Source organism: Limulus polyphemus, unplaced genomic scaffold, assembly GCF_000517525.1.
Source record: "Limulus polyphemus unplaced genomic scaffold, Limulus_polyphemus-2.1.2 Scaffold167, whole genome shotgun sequence".
Taxonomy (NCBI): domain Eukaryota; kingdom Metazoa; phylum Arthropoda; class Merostomata; order Xiphosura; family Limulidae; genus Limulus; species Limulus polyphemus.
Genome location: NW_013665777.1, coordinates 12,510 through 25,945, shown reverse-complemented (window position 1 = coordinate 25,945; position 13,436 = coordinate 12,510). Strand labels below are relative to the sequence as shown.

Sequence of the window (13,436 nt, the reverse complement as noted above, 5' to 3'; positions counted from 1 at the left end):
TTACATTATAAGTGTAAAGCAACTTTCTTTCATAGTAAGGCCGTGTGTGTTCTACTGATTAGTGTTCCCAGGCTGTGAAGCCGAGGGCTTATGGTTTTCATCCTCTTGCCACAGAACTGCACTCTATACTTTGGGACTGTGGATGCACTGTAAGAGGAGTGACAGTCAAATTCTACTATTCAGTCAGACAAGCGTAGCCCAAGAGTTAGTGGTGGATACTATGGACTAGATGCTTTCCCTTTAATATATACAGTCAAAGTTAAGGACGGCTATATGCAGATAGACCTTCTATAATTTTGGCAAAAGTTCCAATAAACAAACAAACAATTATTTCCTGGTGCTCCACAAATATGTACATAAATTGAGTATGTTATATAAAAACAATTTTGTGCCTTACCACGTCGTTACAGTCTATGTTACCACGTTTGGACATGCTCTATCTGATGACAATGCAACTTGAAAATAGTCCTTCATCATCATTACGCTCCCCTGCGAGGGTATTGTAATCGGGTCCGTGCGAGTGTGTGTCTGGGTCTGTGTTTCCGCGCGCGTATCTCAAAAATCGATGCACACAAACATCTTACACAACATGAGAAATTAGTATGGGACAGTCCTCCCCAAAGTTGGTCCGCATTCAAATCAGAATCCGGATCACTTCGAAGCATTTTTTGATTATGGGTAGATAGAACATTTTCGCGGTTTTGGTTTAATAATTCTGTAAAGTGTGATCGGATTTGTACCAAATTTCATGGGAACATTAAGCTTGAGAATTCTCATAACACTAAAAGAAATAATCCGGATCGTTGATTACTCTGGACCTGAGAAGAATTTTCTGAGTTTTCGAAGGTGAAATTTGGTGTTATCCAATATAAGCTCATGCAATCTCGTAAAGGAGCGGCGGGGGGAAGCTATGCAATCTCTCTGATTGCTCTTGTTTCCATAGCAAAAGGCTCTATCGTAAGTCTTTAATGTCCAAAGCACAACCATACTCCCTACTCCTTTCCATAAGCTAAGAGGATGAATGTTTCTCAACATCCATTTCAGAAGTTCGATCTTACATAAATCCATGCCAGTGAATTGACAAATATATGTTCGTATGGAATATCATGAATACCCATTTCATTCTTCAGCTCCATAAGGTATGTGACAGTTGAACAAATGTGTCATGTTGTGTACACCAGACTTGTATCACTTTTGCAGACAGATTATGTTGCAAACTGATTCCTGAACATACCGACGGCTTTTCCCACTGAATCTTGTGTTCTGGATTCTCACCTGTTACAAGATATTGTATTTTGCTTACAATGGTTTGGGTGCATCTTATTGTAGGCTCCTTTCTAGATGGTTCTGATACTCCAAGTTGTACCATATTCCTTTGTTTTCCAAAGTCATTAATTACAAGGGTATCTCCATCTTGGAAATTCAAAATCTTTGATCTGAGCACATCTTTGTAACTTGAATGTATGAATATTTTGCATTAGAAAGGGCTGTTACAAACATTTCCCAAAATATATCAATTTTGGGGGCATAGCGCCTACCTATAGAAATCCAAATAATGTCAAATATGTATTTTTGATAAATTCCGTTCAATAGCGCCTTCATATTGGCTGTAGTTGTCATGTGATTTGCAGATCTGCATATTCAAATCGTTTTAATGTAAGATTCTAAGCCTCTGTATATGCAAATCTTTCCATAAACGAACTTCATTGTTAGAACTTTATTCTTTTACTCTTTCTTGTTTTTGATTTATTGACAAATCTTATAGATAAAATTAAAATTGGCTAATTTTATTTTATAGCACGTATACCACTTAATTTTATGAAGGTACCATTCATTGTCAATATATTTGAGTTCACATAAATAACATTATAAGTCGTTGTAGGGACATCAACATTTTCTCGATAATTCAAGATATACATATAACGTGTAGCTTTACTTGATGATCTAGAGATACTGCAACAAATGGATTGAGTTTTAAGATATTATGCTCACTTATTATGTAACTAGTTGTTCAACCATGTTTCAATAGTTTTGTTTTATTCTTTTCTAGCCACATTTATCCGCTATCAAACTGATATCCAAAATAGGATATGCTGTATCCTTTTCAGCTTTGATTGTCGCCTTTCTTATCTTGACCTTTTTGAGGTAAGTTATAGTAGGTATATATTCAGTATAAAAAGAGTTAAATGCACTTTATAAGAGTGATTTTTGTATGTTAATATAGTGACGTGCCACCACAAATGACATACGTGGTGCCATGAACAACATATTTGGCGCCTATATGTGTGGGTGTTTGTATTTGGTTCATGGCGAATTCTCGATATTCAACAGCGACATGCACGATGATCTAATATGATCTGTTGGATCAAAATCTGGCACCAAACCTGCTTGCCCTTTCAGCTGAAGGAGCGTTATAATTCAATGTTTAATCCCACCATTCTTTAGTAAAATAATATCCTAACAGTTGACCATGGTTAATAGTTTGAGCAGCTTTGTTGTAAACAAAACACAATAAAGAAATCAATGCACAAACAGTAAAATTATGACTAGTCTTGCACATCACTGCCATTACTGAAAAACTATATTTGTAAAGCGAAACTGTTAAATTCTGTAGAGCCAAAGAATAAAACATTTTCAAGAAGAGAATCTTCATGCTTCAAATGGATGATAGTGGAAAAACTTGTGAGATAGCAAGTTATATTTTTTATTATGATTATGGTTGTGTTTATCGTTCATTTATTATTTTCTTCTATTTTAGTTTATCTATGAATTTGGAGTCGCTTTAAAACGCTAAATCACCTTCTAGTTAATCAATTGTATTTTAAGTAAATATGTATGTATGACGAAACTGACACTAGCTTCCCTAGCGGTGACGTAAAGATATTATTAATATAACAGAAGATTAAGCAAATTTATTATCGCATGAGGTTGTACTCTCCTGATCTACTCAGTCAATAAATACCCAACCATAAACTTCACTAAGAGAGAGAATCACGAGATAGTTAGTGAACTATTGTTGTTTATCACTCGATATTGTTATTAATATTGAAAAGTAATTTTAGTATATTGTGTTTGCTGTATATATGCCCGGCATGGCCAGGTGGTTAGGGCACTCGACTCACAATCTGAGGGTCGCGGGTTCGAATCCTCGTCACACCAAACATGTTCGCCCTTTCAGCCGTGGGGGCGTTATAATGTGACGGTCAATCCCACTATTCGTTGGTAAAAGAGTAGCCCAAGAGTTGGCGGTGGGTAGTGATGACTAGCTGCCTTCCCTCTAGTCTTACACTGCTAAATTAGGGATGGCTAGCCCTCGTGTAGATTTGCGCGAAATTCAAAACAAACAACAAGCTGTATATATATATATATTTGGAATTAAGTTTTTTCATTCTGGTTCTTTTCCCTGATTTCATTATTTTAAATAATATTGATATTTATGATATATTGTTTATTAACATTAGTGTCAAGTTCTGGCCATACACTTGTTTATTAACTGTGTTTTGGTGTAGAATTTAGTTCTAAGTGATATTGTTGAATAAATTGATTTGTTGTTATTGGTTCCTGACTATAGCAGCGTGTTCACTTAGACCTTTAGAAACTCGCTCAACAAAGCATTTAGGACAACACTAGGTTCCAAAACCACAATTCAAATGAACCTGGAGTAACACCGTTATCCACAAACTGAAGACTATGAATATGAATAAGAGTAAACTTTCGTGACTCTAGAATCTATCCTTATCAAGATGGGCATATCACCTGGTACCTTTTACAAGATAATATCACAAACGTCGCACCTCAAAATTAACGGTTCTTTTCACGAGAAAGACGGTTAAAGAAACTGAGATCACAGTAATCCCGTTCAAACACATACCTGTCAAATCTCCTGACGCAGCTCCAATGATTTTTTGTGCTTTTCGGCTGCTTATGGTTTCAGAAGGCAACCTTCATGTACACTGTAGGGTCTTAGTAAAGTATGACAAAATGTGTGTCCTAAGGTTGATCTTGTTGTTCTTCCAAGTTGGATTTTTACAATAGAAATTGCTGTTTGGAGCAACAATGCATAGCTATAGACATCAAAGTGAACACGGACGATGGGAGAAATAGTTCTTTGGATAAAATGGAGTGCAATAAACCCAGTGTTTATATGAACATAAACGAGTGTTGTGTTTAAAGTTTATTGATTTTAGCTGCATTAACACATATATATATAACTTATAAATAAAATAAAACCTGACTTTCAGAGTGATAGTACCTACCCCCTTAGGTGAAAGTGCAAATTGTGTTCAGCGACATATTACGAATCGAATCTTGAGCCTAGTGTTCCGTAACTTCTCACTCTTAGGAAAAGTTAAACTTGTGTATTTCTTGTTTACGTATTTATATCTAAATTCAGGAAGTGGTCAAAATAGTTAAAAAACACAGGGTAATGGTAATGAGCACCTGGACTCCTTAATGTAAGCGGACATGCCTGTATATCCCTACGTGACTAGAGTTTATGTATGTAATGATTAGCAGTCTCTCCTAAGTTTGGATTTGTACACAATGTCTTCCAGGAGAGATTTAACAATTCGTGAAAGAAAAATTATAATAGGGACTTACCTGCTTTATGCATCTGTAAACAAGAACGTAAAGTTGCTGATCTGTAAATAGAAATGGTCTCTAAGGTGATATTAGTATACACTGCACCTAATAAAAACGATTCCAAAGAGCAACAATAGTTGGAAGACTATCAAATGTGATTAAGACTGCCACAAATTCAGCTGCAGTCTGTAACAGAACAGAAAGACAAAGCAATTACAGTTGAATGAAAGAAGCCTATAACCAGTTTTAGAGAAATTAATTTGTGATGGCAAAGTAAAGTAGCTATATAGAACACATCTGTTCACATAATGGTATAAGAACAAAAAATTGTGACTTCAGAACACATATAAAACCAGGGAGGTTATTTGGCTACATGAATCGATTTGCTCACCACTTTTACTATAAACTGGTCATGTGTATGTTTGAAGACAGAGTGTAACTCCGAGATCTCGGTAAAAGTCTCATGTGGTTTCATTAGTGGATATATAATAGCCACAGTAATTGCACTGAAAACCATAGTAACTACAACGGACTACAAAAATATCCCAGTGGACTAGGTTCACTGCAAGTAGTGGTGCTTTTCAGAATAGCCAGTTATACCATGACGGCAAGCTGTTGCGGACTGGTTTGCTCAAGACGTCTTTAATCATGTACACTGGCCTACTCAGTAGCAAGATCTTTGCCCCGTTAAACCATTATGTTGTTGTTGTTTTTCTTGAAACGAGATTGAAATATCGCCTCCTTACTCCGACATCCCTATAGGAATTAGAGGCATTTACTATTAAGGAAGCTCGTAATTCCCGTTGAAATCTTCTACTACAATATCTGGATATATATATATATATATACACGTTATCAGTTTTGTTTGTTGACTTATTTAGGCTTTTTAATCTCCATTTTTCTTTAACAGCAACTACCTTTCAACTTTAACTATCTGCATATAATTAATACTAGATTAGTTGTAAGACGTTTCTGGAGGTGGCACTCATATCTTTGCCTGATTCTAATTTTAATTTCTGAGACTTATGAATAATGGTTAAAGCTGTTAGAAGATTTACTGCCCCCCAGTGGCACAGCGATATGTCTGCGGACTTACAACGCTAGAATCCGGGTTTCGATACCCGTGGTGGGCAGAGCACAGATAGCCCTTGTGTAGCTTTGTGCACAATTAAAAACAAACAAACAAAACAGGAAGATTTACCCCATCGTTAGGTATCACTCAATCAAGTATTCTATATTTGTTGTAGTTTTTATTATGTGCTACACATATATGACGTACATATGTTTGTATGATGTGTGTATGTATATATTTAACGGAAGAAATATTTTTCATAAATTTCTACAATAGCCCGTTATTATACACTATAGCGTACAAAACACGGTTGTATAAGCTAAAACATCTACCATAGGTTAATGTTAAACATATTGTGTTGGTCTGTTCTTGGCAACATAAGGCAATGAGATTCATCTTTATATCCTCTAAAAATGGTTTCACTATAGCAATTAAGTATAGGATAACGATATGTTAATTTCTCACAACTTTTAACCCAGTTATCTGTCATTTGTTTGTTTTAATGAGTTCTTTCTGATCTGTTTATTCACATCCCCTGATATCACTACGATTCACAAGTTAGATCTTATATTAAATTTTATAGTTTTCTTTTCACATTATTCAACATGTTATGAAATAATCTTCTTTTATTGAGTCATTAAATACACTGATACCAACAACATTCCTGCATTTTATAAAGCAATGAACCATTATTATTAGTCCACGGCAAAGTTAATGGTGTTATTGACATACGTTAGTATTTTCCTGAATAAAACTATACAAACATATTTCACTGGCTCGGATGGAATTGATTAGAAGAGTAAACTGTTACATGAAAACATGGCCAGGTGGTTAAGGCACTCGACTCGCGGGTTCGAATCCCTGTCACACCAAACATGCTCGCCCTTTCAGCCGTGGGGCGTTATAATGTGACGGTCAATACCACTATTCGTTGGTAAAAGAGTAGCCCAAGAGTTGGCGGTGATGACTAGCTGCCTTCCCTCTAGTCTTACACTGCTAAATTAGGGACGGCTAGCGCAGATAGCCCTCGTGTAGCTTTGCGTTGAAATTATGAGGCAATCTTATAAACAGTATTTGTTTGGTTTAGCACAAAGCTACACAATAGGTCATCTACTTTCTGTCCATCACGAGGAATCGAACCCAGGATTTTAGCGTTAGAAGTCAATTAACTTACTGATGACACAATGATGACTGTTAATAGTGGTATATCTTAATTTTGATATTTGTAATTTTCCTTAACTGTTTAGATTTTAACAAAATAAGAAAATTTTATAGGAATCAACCCTGCCATAAGAAGACTTAAAATATTTTTCATCATGTTTCTTAATTTAAACTGCACTGTTTCGTGTAATAATACGCTTCTTGGTTTTCTTGTAAAGTGTGTGTGTTGTAACTTATCCGTCATAAAATACCCTATGCTTATGAAACTGGCCAAGCAGATTAGAATAAACACACATTTCGTGCAAATACAATTGCTTCTTAATAGTAGGAAACATCACTTAACACGTTTTTGAACGATATTTTGTTAACTTTCCTAGAACTCTGCATCCTGACTGAACTGATCTTCCGCAGCTATGAAATAATGCTTTAGTGTGGTTGTTTTTAAGCTTTAAAGTTGTAGTATTGCACGTAATTTTTTAAAACAGATATTAAGGGTTATAAAATATATTTCTGCTTTATGGGTATTTATCACTAACTGATGTTATATTTTATATTTATATATGAAATTTTTTTCGAATTATTCTTAAGTTACTATTCTATATCACAATCATAATTCTTTTGATTTTTCTATGTTGATATATATTGAATATATATAACATAATATTGAAATCACCTTCATTGTTGAATGCAATGATTTAACTTAAATTTGGAAAGTTCAGTTTACGGATGTAGTATTGTATGGTATTTTTTAGAGGAAAATCACATTAGGCTATCTGCTTGTCCATCACGGAGGGCATCGAATCCCGTATTTTAGAGTTGTAAGTCCGTAAACTTACCGTTGACCAAGGAGAAAAAAAGTTTGAATATTTATATTCATGAGTGAGTACTGCATAACAAAGGTTGGCACAATGTGATATTAAACACAGAAACCTGGTGAAGCAATAAAGCCAATAGGCCAACACTGAGCTGCAGATGTTTTTTCCACATTCTTCTTCCTCAGTCCAGTGTGGATTTAAATTCAGTGGTGTGTAAAAATAGCATTTTAAATCTATCTTTTATATATCTCTCGTCTGTGCCCAGGATTCCAAGTGCGTGTTTTTTAATGCCAGAATCCGTCAGCTGGATTTGACATGAAGTCTTCTTCAATGCTATTTTATATGCAGTATAAACATTTAATGTTATTGCGTTCAACACCGCCGGTGAAGCAGTGAACTAAGTAAGGATCTCAATTGAAATCTCCAATTAAAATGAACCCAGTCCAGAATATTTTTTATCTTGAATATTAAGCCTAAAGGCTTGATTGGTTTTAGTAGAACTTCCCCCGCCCCCTACCTGTTTTCATTAACCTAACAAATTACTTTGCAATATTCACATCTTAAGGCTTGCCATATCGTTTACTGTGTTTACAAAAAAGAGAGACTAAATATCTAAAGGAATTAGTGTCAAATTACTGATTAAATGTGGGAATATCCCAATATAAAAGCAATAGTAACACCAAAACAAAATGGAATATGGTTAAAGACAGTAACACAAAGCACAGCAGGTTCAACTTTCGTTGAAGTTAACTCCAACATCACCAACATCAACGAATTGTTGAACCTTGTATACTTTGTATTTTGCAACCATTGTAACTAGTTTGGTTATAATAATGACAAATGGAGTTGTTTAGTGTTATATGCAATAGTTTATCATTTTGACAAGTAAGATAGTTCTCTGATATCATGAATTGGTTTAATATATTAATATATTTCTATATCTCCCCTGCTTGTCAAAATTAAGAACCCTCAACAAAATAAACTGATACAAAATTATACAAAGTTTCACTGAAATGTGGTATTTTTAGATGAACTGATTCCTCGACAAGTATCTGATATTTAGACTCGCTTGTAACAGTAGATTCGATCAGAACATAAGTAGATTAATCTGTGTTTGATACCTTGATTGGCTTTTAAGTTGCGTGAAAAATAAATTGATCAGACACATTTGATGGACATTGAAGAAAATCTTTATTTAAACACATAACAAAACTGTGTGTGTATTTGCATAGTGAATAAGTGGATGGTCGCCCCTACTGGACCAGCGAATAGCTCATCAACTTTCTATTCTCAAGATCAATTTCTGTTCGACTTATCACGATTAAAACCAAGTAGAAATGAACCGAGAAAGTGCCTGAATCCGACAGGAACAACTCATGACTTTTGTTTCTTCAAAGTATTGTTCGGCTGTAGCATTTAAATAATGTAAACTCGGCTAACAAAATTTATTACAGTGCTAATCCTTTCAACCCGGATGTTATATGATACTGCAATATCCTCGTAGCAAAATAGACAATATCTACTAAGGAAAACAAAGAAACAAAGCAATTAAAACAAGGTAATATCAACGACTTTCTGGATTACTTGGCCATGCATAGAAACATTCTAAACGGAATTTTTAAACATTTCTATATCGTTAAACCTGGTAGAAAACATACGATATGCCTGCATGTCACAGAAGTACGAAGCTTTTCTTTATAATGAATTATATTATATCCAATACATACGCCTGAATAAAAATATCATTGGTTACGTTTTTCTGGTTATAATGCTTTTCGACTTTACAGATATAAATGTAAAACTACGATATCCTTTTATTCTTTATTTTATATGGCTAGTCGTCGTTATTTTCTTTTAATCCTCTTAATAGCTCTACAAAGAAAAATATAGTTTCATATTTGAAGTAAGGGAGACTTAACTTAGGTATCTATATGATATATTATTTACTTTTTTGTTTTTCATTTATTAGCTTCTTCGTTCCACTACAAGAACTATAAAAATACTTTCTGTTTGTCATACATAGAAATCAAAAATCATTCATTTACGATACAAATATTTGGTAAAAGAACGATTTCTTTATCACTTACTTAATAAATACAATTTTCTAAAATCAAATTATAATTGTCCATAATTTAAGGTATCATCTGCCTTAACGTTTTCATACCTTCGCTATACAAGTTCAAGTTATAAAAATGAATTTCGAGGTATATTTTGTTTCTTAAAATCTTAGAGCTTTTTCCCTACATAATTTTTCCAAGTTCTGAAGTTATTCATTTTGAAGAAACGAGAGGCAATGCAGATTGCTTATACAAAAGAAGTTGAAATTTGTCTTAAGCCAAGTTAGCTCCAAAGTCTCTGATTTTATGCAGTTTTATTTTAGGCTTATGTAGCTCAATTTTCTTATCATATAATGGTCTTTACTCCACCATCACTTTTTCGTGTGTTCCATTACTGTTGTTTCTAGATTCTTTATGAGATTTTATCATTCAAATTATTTATTTTGTTTTCCATGTATAACTTACTTAGCTAATAAGCGCCAAGCTAGAGAACAGCCGTTTGATTCCTGATATTTAGCCTCATAAGCCTGTTGAGTCCAAAATGTGTTTTTTATATTTTTTTCTAATTTGTTTAATGGTTTTGACTCTCTTTTCTGATTGGTTTTCATAATCTCTGTTTTTGTGTTTTTATTGATTTCATATCAGTTATTCTTCCAGTTTTGTTTTCTGATTAGGTCTCGCACAATCAGTTGTTTTTATATACAGAGTAGAACAGAAATCGCTATACAGTTTTCTCAGCCCTTCGGTGACTCAACGGTAAGTTTGAGGGATTATAACGCTAAAGATCGGGTTTTGATTCTCGTGGTTGGTTCAGCACAGATAGTCCATTATGTAGCCTTGTGTTTAAAAATAAAACTAAAAAAAAAATTAAACATTTTTTTTCATTTAGAACACAGTTTAATTTATAATTGTGAATCTGAAACAAACAATAATTATAACATTTGTAACATTTTCTTTAACACCAACCGTATACTACCAATTGTATAGTTACTTTTGCCCCATCATGTATATATTAGGGTTTTTCACCAGGTAATCTAAGCTAGGACTATTTGTTTTTCAGAATGGACACCGAACGAGCAAGTTCTTATTCACCATAAATATATATATTTGAGCAACTGGAAACTTTAATTGATTTGTAAAATTCAATACAACTTTATGTACACATTTTATAAGATAAATCTGGAAAGCTGATTTGTTTTTGCTTTGCTTGGCATCTTTCTTCCAAATATTAATTCAGAAATAACATAGTAATAATTAGTTCCGAGCTAAGATTTGTTTGTTTGTTTTTATACATTTTTCTGCCCTAAATAAATTAGATACGAAGTTTTTAGGTATTTCATGACCAGAGTTTTGATTGACGTTATTCAAATCTTTATTATTTTTCAGGAAACTTCAATGTCCAAGAAATAACCTCCACATACAGCTCTTTCTGTCATTCATGATGAGGGCTCTAATGTTTCTTCTAAAAGATGCTCTTTTTGTAGCTGGAATGGGACTTCAAAGTAACGTAGCTATCTCAGAAGATGGATTACCCCGGTTTCTGGAATCGAAAAACGTACGTAGTTATTGTATTATTAATATACCTATCTGTTGCATTTCTTTATTTTCTGTGATTATCTAGAAGTTTATATTGTGAACCACCTTCAGATATTTAATTGTATATACTATTCAATTGTTATATATTCCAACTGATGTACAATTATTTATAGCTTAGAAAAGCTTTAAATTTTGGCTTCATTTTTAATTACATATTTTTATTTTTATTTATTAATGGTTTCACTAACGTATAAACTCACATTCAACCTGAACAATTCAGTTTAACACGTACAGGCATGAGAATAATGACAAAAAAGATACATCCCAAATTAATTATGAACCAGTTTCCCATTCTTTCATAACCATCACTTTATATTATAATTGTTTTTCGCATGTCTGCAGAGCTTTCAGGCAGTTCAGTTTGTTACTTGCGTAGTGTTGACACTAAAACTATTTTGGCACATACTTTGTAGACGCTTATCGTAAATCAAAGCTTAATTTAGGTATTTTGAACCCACTAAAGTGGTTTTCTAGACGCTTTTGGAATATCAGTTTTTGTAGATCAGCTTTGTAGGTCTGTTTGTAGACTCTTTTGGTAGACCAGCGTTTTTTACGGGTCGGTTAAACTTATTAGATCTAGCGGGTTAGGTCCAGATTACACAGGAATTGTTCAAATGTAAAACAAGCACAAAAATTAAAATGTAATTAGCTTATAATGTGCTCTTTCATGTAAGAGCACGATAAACATAATCTGACAATGTTTAGGAGTCACACATAAACTCTGTGTTTGACAAACTATAAATTTACAACGGGTATCAAACAACGCAGGAAGTTTTCTATATAAAAGTACAGTAGATGAACGTATATATTTCCAAGACATAATTTGAAGGTAATCACATATATATCTAAAGCATTTATGTTATTCATTCTATATTTCTTCCAAACTAATATATTTTAAGAGTTAAATATATAACTGATTGAGACAAAGGATTACTGCACTTTTTAAGTAGAGTAATGTTGGTTCTAAAATAATAAACAAATGTTGAAGAGTTTCAATCTAGTTGAACAGGTTACAATGAGCCTACAAAATACTCGTCATACACAAAGAAAAACATGAGCCAAAATGTTGTCAACATTCTGAAAACTTTCAAGAAAATTAGGGACCAGCAGAATGATATTTTTTGTTGGGGAAAGGATGGTTCAGTGCACTGCACCAACCACAGACATTATAAGCAAGACCAAACTGTCCTTGTTTAACAATTCCTTCAAAAAAGTCAATATATCATATCACACCAGCTTAATTCACTTTAACTGATATGGACGAATTCTTTAAGCATGAAAATCAGTCTTTTCCATCATTCCTGACTGACATGTGTAAACTGAAAGAATGCACAAATTTGATTTCATTGGTTGCCCTGAAACGTGTGTCCATCTACTAATAATGTTGGTATTAAAACTTTATATGTTTCTGAAATTGTCCACATGTGGACACCCAAAAGCTGTATCACCTTTCAGGACTATGCAGATACGATTTGTATACCACACATCCTCATGCATCTGCGGTCAGATAATCGTTTAAACGGTGTGTAGGTAGTTATCTTGCTCTCAGTCTTAAATATTCAATAAGTCAAAATGGATAACGTTTTGTAGTCAAAGCATCAATACCTCTTCCCCAAAATTGTCAAACCGTTCTTTGAGTTAATGACAATAAGACTGATTGTTATCTCTTTCTGGCAAAGCTCCTGGCTACATTATTTATTCTAGAAAAGAAGATATACAGTACACATGACTTAAGTCCCATATTTAGACATGAAAGTGCCATTGGTCTGTAAATAGTGTCACGTGACCACTAGGAAGCAGAAACAAAGATTTTCATCAGCACTTTTTATTGTGCAAACAAAGATTATCGCAAAGTCGAGATAAGGTCTGTAGACATTGATGTAATTCTTACCATAACAGTATTATAATAATTTCCCTTGGATGAACCGATATCTATTCGTGATGAAGCAATGCTACAGCTGGAGAGATTTGTAGCTCTTCTCTACAGCAGAACAAGAATGTTGTACAACGAATTTATTATTATGTATTTATTTTTAATATGAATGTTGTTTGGATTGAATTTGTATTTAGAAATATGCGTGACTTGTAGTATCAGATATGTGTTGTGTATAACAAATTTGTTATATATTCATTTTAATGTCAACGTTTGTTTTG

At 33.6% G+C, this 13,436-nt stretch overlaps 1 protein-coding gene across 1 annotated transcript in view; it reads left to right on the top strand.

Moving 5' to 3' along the window:
* Positions 1-876: 876 nt before the first annotated feature.
* LOC106477543 (parathyroid hormone/parathyroid hormone-related peptide receptor-like) overlaps positions 877-13,436 on the top strand; it is a gene marked incomplete at its 3' end in the record, with an annotated part of 21,544 nt that continues 8,984 nt past the window's right edge. Inside the window, exons 1-3 of the mRNA XM_022381482.1 lie at positions 877-957; positions 2,051-2,145; positions 11,073-11,241. Of these exons, the coding sequence (XP_022237190.1) occupies positions 877-957; positions 2,051-2,145; positions 11,073-11,241 (345 nt within the window). The remainder of the gene's footprint in view (positions 958-2,050; positions 2,146-11,072; positions 11,242-13,436) is intronic.